At 31.8% G+C, this 9,184-nt stretch overlaps 1 protein-coding gene across 1 annotated transcript; it reads right to left on the bottom strand.

The window, feature by feature from the left end:
• Positions 1 to 647: 647 nt before the first annotated feature.
• Positions 648 to 3,321, bottom strand: LOC109216168 (reticulon-like protein B4). Its single transcript, XM_019380297.1, has 5 exons — positions 2,976 to 3,321; positions 1,679 to 1,859; positions 1,387 to 1,528; positions 1,179 to 1,248; positions 648 to 1,089 (listed from the first exon to the last, which is right to left on the bottom strand). Exons 1-5 carry the CDS (start codon positions 3,217 to 3,219, stop codon positions 920 to 922), a joined length of 807 nt encoding a protein of 268 aa, XP_019235842.1. The 5' UTR covers positions 3,220 to 3,321; the 3' UTR covers positions 648 to 919.
• Positions 3,322 to 9,184: the final 5,863 nt, after the last annotated feature.

Genomic DNA, 9,184 nt, shown 5'->3' with positions numbered 1-9,184 from the left:
AAAAAAATCCATCATATTAAATACGTTTAAACTATAATACATAATTATCTAACTAACATGACTAAATTGATCATTTGTGTAAGTTCTGATGATGCCCTTTTATTTTGAATTTACGTATTATGCTAATGTAATAATATTTTTCATCATTTAGATGATTGTTGTATTATTATACATAAAATTTCTTTCATTAATTAAATTTTATTGTTCCTTCATATAAATAAAAGTTTAAACCGTCACGTGCCACGTTCATAGATACTAGTAATATAAAATGAAGCACATATATTTTGTGTGGTAAAAGTAAATTATTTTCAAATAGGAAAAGAGGTCATTCTTTATTGCGCGAACTAAAAAAAATCTCATTTATCAAAATAGTTTTTAAAAAGGGAACAACCATGTAAAAATTCCATCTCTTTTTAAAAAGTACTTCTACGATCCGTCCCTCATAATACTGCCATAAGGATTTAGCTCAGTTAAGCCAATCCATCAGTTCCGCCTGTTGACCCAAGTTGCCAACTACCGACCACCTAAAGAACATATCTACAAACATGTCCTCACGTAATGCAATTCTGGTATATAACTTTCAGAAATCGTTTTAAATTTACTTGTCCCACCCTCTGCGGACTTTACCGACTAGAAAAGAAAGAAGATAACTCAAAACGAATAATTAACAAAAGTAAAATACAACATTAGCATTCCCATGTCATATTATACATCAACATCAATTCCATGGTTTTAAACACAAAATCCGTGCAAATATAATCCATGATCAGACCATATAGCTGTAAAAAGATCAATTCAAACCACCTCGACACTTGGGATCATTGTTTCCATCAACTCGTATCAAAATTCACGAGGACAATTACAAAATGCATCTACTGTTAACACAACACGCCCTCCTCTTCCTCCTAACATAGTGAATCTAAGCTTTCTTCTTATCTCTCAATGGCCCTCGAGGAATTTTACTCAATACCTTTGCATCAAAGACGGCGTACTGTTTCTTGAGTTCATGCAAGGCCTTCTCAGCAAAAGAGTCGATCTGGTCCTCATATTTTTCATAGAGAACAGGCACCGTGTGGAGCACCACAACAACTGTTTCAAGAAGTTGCACAAATCAATATCGAATCACCAAAACTTGCATCTAAAAATTAAGGCCCACTAATCAAGGGTGAAGAATTTACTTATGTAGAATAGGCTCAAGAAATCACAGCAACTGCCCAAGACTGACAAGATCCACAAGCCACCAACGACCTGATAAGTTTACAAGATTAACATTTGATATCACACCCAAAAATCCTAAATGTAATGATTAGAAATGAGGTTTTGTAACCAAATAAGTCATTCAGATGAAAGTATCTTAGAACTTAGCATATAAAACAAGACACGCACCATAAGGAACATCTTTAGATCCCTTCCAGCTGCAATTTCCCTCAGAACTGCAAAGGCATGATTGATCTCATTCCTAAGACCAGTGGCAAACTCCAATACAGGCTTCTCAGGGATGTGAACTTCCGGAATGTGTGGTGCAGATCTAAGTAGGACAAAGAAACCATCAATCGATAAAAAAATCAACCAACTAAGCCTTAATCCCGAACTTGTAAGAGTCTGCTATACGAATCTTCTAATATACATTCCTCTTGAAGATTGTATATCATTTAAGTATAACAGCAAGATAACTTACTTGTGAATGAAGGCGCTAGCGTTGCTCCACAAAAACAATCCAGCCAGAGCAACTATCAAACCATGACAGAGCAGGGTAAGGAAATGGTATTCTACTACCTCAAAGAGAACCCAGATAGCTGTGGCTCCACCAAGAAATCCTGCAGATATCTTCTTGTTTCTCCACAAGAACACATCAGCAGCTGCACCACAAAACAATACGTGTGAATTGTGAATTTCAACACATCAACCAACTATGCCTCAAAAAAACTAATCAGATCAGCTATATAATTATAGAAGCGGATTCAAGATTTGAACTTTATGGTTCAGAGTTCGATTTTTTTTTTTTGGGGGTGTGTGTTTTGAGAAAGGTTCAAGTTTGAAATTCTACCACAACCAATTTGATTTGCTAGGTTCATAGTCCATAATTTGCTGTACTTATTTTGTGAAATATTGAATGTGTATATATGGTTTGAATCAAAGCTACTGGATTGGAACCTATAACTTCTAAGCTAGGTCCTCACAGTATATGAATCCTCTATATCCAATCCGCTCCATCTGGACTAGATTTATAAATGCTATCTGAATGCAATAACAATAACAGCTATGCAACAACAACAACTAAGTCTCAGTCCCAAAAAAAAATGGGGTCTCACTAACAATCTCATAAACTCATTTCAGGCTAATATTATACAAAATAATATTAATGATAATAATAATAATAATAAGTATTAAAAATATTTCCTCTCCCAAAATGTTGATTTGAATACCTCAAAATTTTTCTTGCCCTAAGACTAAAATATCGCAAGGCTTACTCAACACTTGAACAATCCCTACCCCCACCCACCCACCCCCCACCCCCCAAACCCCAAATAAAAGAATTTAAGATAAATTATGCTAATAGTTCGAAACTGTAATCCAAGCAAAAGCGCAAACACTATAATCATTTCAAAGGTAAAAAAGGTAGAACTCATGCCTAATCTTTTGAACAAAGACATCCATCAATAGCATCAAACCATTTGAACCCATTAAACTAAACAAAAGGCCAACTTTAACAATCTCTTTAAAGTTATAATAAGACTAATATACAGATCCAGATCTAAAAACAGCGAACAAGCAGATACAATAAAAACCCACAAAAAAAGAATATCTAAAGCGCATATAGAGCAGCAATCCAAATATGAATCCTTAATCAAATAAAAGTTTCACTCTGTTACTAGTCAACTAAATTAGATTTTTTTCCCCTTTTTTTCAACAAAGAGCTGAAACAAAATTAAGAGTAATTGAAAAAAGCAACCAAAAAAAAAAAAAAGACTCACGTTTACCACCGCCGAAGACTTTGTGAACAGGACGTTCCCTACCAAAAAGCCGACGAACCTTAGACTTAAACGACGACGTTCCAGGAGGAGATGACGCCGTTTTCTTATCGTCATCAGAATCAGAAGAAGATGAAGAAGAGTGATGGTTATTATTACTGAGATGAAGTGTTTCAGTGATTTTTTCCATTACAGATTCCTCATGCTCCTCGGATTTCTCCACTTTACGCTCCTCGTGTTCCGTCATTATCAGTAAAATAAAACCCTAATCCTTGAAAATCGGTGAATTTATGTGTGTACTGTATCTAAGAGATAAAATTGCAGAGATTCTGATAGAGAAAAGATGAATCTGTAACTGGCTTTATACTGCTGTGATTTTGCTTTTAGTCCTTCAATTATTAGTCAATTTATTTTTTGACCCTATATACTCTTTGATTTTTCAAATTTAACCACTTTTTTTTAATAACATTTTGTTTGGATCTATTTGTGCGCACTTCAATTAATTAATTACATGCTACTTTTTTATCAACATAAGCACCGAATAATTTTATTAACAAATGCTTAGACATAAATGTTGAAATCACATGCTTTTTACTTTTACATAAATTTATATCTCATCTGGCATGTTATATTCTTGCTCCATTACACTCTCTTAGGTGTGAATATTAGGGGTGGGTATCGGTCGGTTCGGTTCGGTTATGAATATTATCGATTTTGCCTATCAGTTATCGGTTTACAAATATCATAACCCGATAACCAAACCGATAAGATATTGGTTATCGGTTATCAATCATTATCGGTTTGGTTATCGGTTTACCCGATAAGATAAAACAACTAAAACCATTTTGGCAATGTATAAAACAGTTTCGGTATAAAACTATTTTTGCTAAAACAGTTTTATAAGATTTTAAGAACTGTTTTGCTAAAACTCTTTTCAGAACTATTCTATTTCACAAGAATTTAAATTTACTGCAACATCCAATAAAATAAACACTAACCGAAGTTTCTATCTTTCATTCTTCAACCCAAAAAATATAAATAAAAATTCCAATACCAGTCAGTGACGAAAAAATAGAATATCAGTCATATTTTCACTTCGACACTTTTTTCTTTGTTCAAACGACTAGCAGTAACTCTATGTACATTGATATCTACTTTTTTACTCTGGTACAGAATTATGTATATAGTTTAAAAAGTTTATTAGTTATGAAATACAAATTTTGTAACAACTGACACAACATAACTTTGTAACAGCTCAACAATTAAAGCACACGATAAATCTCACTTCAGCTTTCAAACAAACTAAGAAAATTCCAGAGCCAGAATGCTTTCAAACAAACTAAGAAATAGATGAAGATGGAGCAACTAAAAACTTACCGAAGAATCAAGATGAAGCTGAAGAATGCGGCTGAGAAATGCGACTGAAGAATCTGATGGATCTGAGAAATGAAGTGAAGATGCGATTGAAGAGTGAAAGAAAGAAGCTGAGAAATGCGACTGGCGCCGGCCTGAGTCTTGACGGGCTGACTGGTGAGGGCGTGAGGCGGAGAAACTGAGAAAGAATATGGAAATCAAAGAGTGAACTATGAAGTATGAATTATGAAACCCTAGGATGTATATACTTAAGGGTAAACTAGTAAATTAGTTAATTCTTATTGGGTTATCGGTTTTACCCAATAACAGAATTGCCAAACCGAGCCCGAACCGATAACCCAATAAAAAAAAATTTAACCCGTTACCGAACTGTTAATCCAATAACCCAATACCGATAATCCAATAAATAATTAACGGTTCGGGTTATCGGTTTTACCCGATATATGCCCACCCCTAGTGAATATGCAAATTTTTAGCCTTTAATTGATAAATTTACCACTTTTAGTTTTAATTCATCACTAAACTTCAACAAACTAAATATAGTGTTAATATAAAATAAAGAGTTATATTATTATCTTCCTTTTAGCTTATATGACTCTTCTGTTTTATAATCTTACGTTAAGATTGATCTAACAATAACATTATCATTTTATAGAGTACAATTCTAAACTAATATGTTATTTTAAATATCAAATTGAAATTTTTAATTATTACTTTAACTCATTTCAAGTATAAATATTATATGCATGTTAATTGAGTAGAACTATCTTTCTTTCCCTGTTAAGTCAAGCATCATTACATGTAAAGAAAGATGAAACTAATTACAGTGAAACATCTTTATAATAGGCTCGTTTGTTCGAATATTTTTAAATGTTATAGCGAAATGTTGTTCATATATTATAACATAACATAAATATTGATTCCGAAAAAGCTTGGCTTTTATATTGAAGTGTTGTTATATCAGGCTATTGTTTTAGAGATGCCTGACTTTATTTTTTTGTAAAGGCGAAAGATGAGAAATTACATGTAAATAAATAAACATTAGTTAAATTTATGAAAATTTACTTCTCAAATGATAAAAATGAAACAATTTTACGAATTAAAAATCCACTATTTAGCCAGAAACTATAGGGATCAACATTGCTATTTTTACAATACTTGAGGGACTAAAGAAAAATTCCCTTTTTACTTTGTGGAGAATAGAGTGGTGGCGAGATTCTGGTCCTATGTGAAAGCGAGATCTGAGCCGTTAATTTAATCGGCGTGGCAGCTGATGTATATAGAGCTAAATGGAAGGTACTAGAAAAAGGAAAATGTGAAGACAAACGGGCGCGTTATCGTACTGTACCAGAGTTGATTTTTTCGAGGTAAATTTATAGCTTCTAGGTGATGTCTTTTACCACTCAATTTACCCTATTTACTTCCACTGTAATTACTGATTTACTGTTTAAATACAAATACAAAGAACAATCAAGAAATTAGTTGTTTGGTATTAGAGGGTGTTTGGATTGGCTAGTCTACCTTTTGTCCTAAATAATATAAACACTAATATAAGATATAAAAAATCACTAATATTCAAATTTGATATAGTTTACAGTCTTGAATTAACACAACGATTTACTATATTAATTCAAATTTAATGTTTTAAAACTTTTTTAAAATCCTAATCAAGGAAGTGGTGCGTTTGGTAAAGTTAAAAGTGCTTATAAGTCACGTGCTTATAAGTCAAAAATAAGCCAAAAGTCATAAGCTGGTCTCCCCCAGCTTATGAGTATTTAGCTTATAAGCACTTTAAATTCCCCCCCGCCCCCCCCCCCTCGTGCCTCTTCAAGTTTGCAATTCTCATTGACTATTTAAGATAAGCAAATTCTCTATTCCTTTGCATATTTGTATCTATGTGATTGTGTATTATATTTGAACTGTATGTAATAAATGAGGACATATCAAATTTTTGGTGTATTGCTTTCTAAGTGTTGTGGTGATGAAGACACTGTTTGTTTCTCTTCAAATATTTTGTCCTATTTAGGTGTATTTTTTACTGAGATACTTTTGTCAATTTATTAATTATATAACTTATGATTTATATGCTTATCAAAAATATAAATTATATTAAAATAAAATGACAAATAGAAGATTTTGTATTTGAATCGATCTGGAATCTAAAATTTTGAAGAAATTACGCCCTTATAAGTGTAAATAGTTCTAAGGTTATTAAAGTCATTTTAACAGAAAAAGAGTTTATCAGCATTTTTTTTATCCAATACTGCAGCAGCTTATTATCAATTTCAGCACTGTATCCAAGCACGTAACTGCTTATTTATTAAATCAATTTTAGCACCTAATGCTTATCAGCTACTTTAAATCAGCTAATCCAAACGGGCTCTTATTCGTGAGAAATAACGGCATTACGTTGAAGGCTGCTGTAAACATCAGAGGCGAAGTTAGGATTTGAACTTTATGGGTTTGGGATTATAATCCTTCTAAGTTAATTGCTGAGTTCTAAATTAATAATTTGTGCATATTCATTAGATTTCTTAATACAAATACAGGGTTTGAACAAAAACTACTGGATTCGGCCGAATCCGCAACCAATATTGTGACTCTATCCCTGATAAAAGTAGATTATATTTGTATATTAAGATAGATAATAAATCAAAAACATATACCATAATTTCCGTATATTAAGAAAATATTGAATCTAAACGAATTTGATTGCTTACTTACTAAGTTTTGAAACAGGAATTTTTTTAAAAATCTCTAAAATTGAGACGTAAAGATCTATTATTTAAGTATAACCACGTAACACTTTTGTCCACGTAAAAGTACTCTTATTTTTGTGTGTAAATTACTTCGAATTTTATCATATATACCAACAAAAGAGAGACATACGTAGAAAGGAGTTAACTTTTTTTCACTCTAGTTGACTATGAGAAATTACATATATCGATCTTCAACCGTTTAATCACAAATAAACTAAGACAAATTTAAATCTCAGCTGTATTTTGTGGATACCAGATAGCTTGACATGTAAGTAAGAAGAAATTGGACTTTATCGAGAATTAAATATAGTGGATTCTAGAACTAATTTGTTTTCTTAATGGAGGAGGTCAAGTTATCAACCTTCCACGCGTAATCATCTAATTCGTGTTTATATTGGGAGCAATTTACGTGCAGGATCAGCTAACTTTTAGGTTATAATTAACTAATCAGGTGCTTTAGAATAATTAATATGGAATTCCATTTGAACATGACATTTCTATTTACAGAAGACGTCAAATTTATAAAATTTTCACGAGGCATGATCACACGGTGTTTTTTCTGAAATACTCTTTCCGGTTCAATTAATTGATTTTTTGGGTTGTTTTTTCGTATGTGAAGAAATTCACCTTTTAATATTAATTAAAAATAAAATCGATCATTTTAACATTTACTATCTCTTTAATTTACTCATTAGAAATATAATATATACTTCGAGACTCTTTATTCAGACTTAACTTTGAAAAAAAAAATAAATTAATTTCTTCTTGATATCTGAAAAAAATCAAATATATTACATCCACATATGCGCAAAAAATTTAGTGCTTCCCGGAAGCTAGAAAAAGAGAGAGAAATATGAAAGGAAACATTATTTATGGTGAGAGTTTACACATCGATTCCTTAATTTGACTAAATATTAGAAATTACAAGTATCACTATTAGAAATTCGTTAAATATCGACCAAAAAAACCGACTAAGACGCGATCAATACGCTTGGAAGGTATTTTGAGGTCGTTTTAATATACCGACCAGAGTTGGTCGGAAATTATCAACTGACGTTGGTCGGTAAATTAAATTCAAAAAAAAAATATTGTAAGAAAAACCGACCAAAGTTGGTCGGTATTTTAATTATGTAATCAAAAGATTCACCGTCTGGGAATCGAACCGGGGTGTGCACTGTGGCAGGATACTATTCTACCATAAGACCATTGGTGCATTTTGTTTTAAGATTGTCTTTTTTATTTATTTATACTCTTTAATTGTATCTTCGCACGAAAAACCGACCAAAGTTGGTAGGTTTTATTAAAAAATAAAATTACCGACCAAAGTTGGTCGGTTTTTTAAAATGACCGGTCGAATTTACCGATCAAAGTTGGTCGGTTTTTTTAATATTAATATTTATTTATTTTAATTACAAAAACCGACAAAAGTTGGTCGGTTTCTTGAAAAATAAATTTCGCGAGACTCAAAAATAGTTTCCCGCATTTTTGTCCCAAAGAAAACCGACCAAAGTTTGTCGGTTTTTTTTGGTCGGTTTTTGCCGAATTTTTAATAGTATATATACAAATCACAATAATTTTCTTAGGCGTACTTTAAGATATTTAAAATATTGTGATATTAAGCGATAGAATTTGCTTCCAAAATGATAATACATAGTATATATTTTGTAGGGACAATTCCGAACCCACAATTTTCTATTCAGATTTGCATATTTGGAATTTTCTTTCCTTTCTTTACTTTAGCATATTGTAGATTCAATAAATAAATCGGAAAATGTAGTACCATTTATCTCCGTCCAAACCGACAATAGGAAGATGATAAAAGTGGAAGAATCAAGCTTCGCAATTAAGAAAGAGAAAGATTGCACCAAAAAAAAAAAATATATATATATATATATATATATATATTATATTAAGAAAGAGAAAGAGAAAAATTGCTTTAGGTAGTTCATTGTCCCACCACTTATATTTCGTTTGAGCCTCGCATTCTCATAAGAATCTCATTGGCCGTGAGGTTTTCTTTTTTTATTTTTTATTTCTCATTCGGTATCTGTTACTCATATTAGGGCCCGATTAATTCGG

Source organism: Nicotiana attenuata, unplaced genomic scaffold, assembly GCF_001879085.1.
Source record: "Nicotiana attenuata strain UT unplaced genomic scaffold, NIATTr2, whole genome shotgun sequence".
Taxonomy (NCBI): Eukaryota; Viridiplantae; Streptophyta; class Magnoliopsida; order Solanales; family Solanaceae; genus Nicotiana; species Nicotiana attenuata.
The sequence above is the reverse complement of the archived record's forward strand: the minus strand, read 5'-3'. Positions and strand labels throughout refer to the sequence as shown.

Coding starts and splice junctions, on each gene's coding strand:
- LOC109216168 (XM_019380297.1), bottom strand. CDS start 3,219: ATGACGGAACACGAGGAGCGTAAAGTGGAGAAATCCGAGGAGCATGAG. Junction 1,529..1,678: donor GCTAGCGCCTTCATTCACAA/GTAAGTTATCTT, acceptor TGTCCTACTTAG/ATCTGCACCACACATTCCGG. Junction 1,249..1,386: donor ATCTAAAGATGTTCCTTATG/GTGCGTGTCTTG, acceptor TAAACTTATCAG/GTCGTTGGTGGCTTGTGGAT.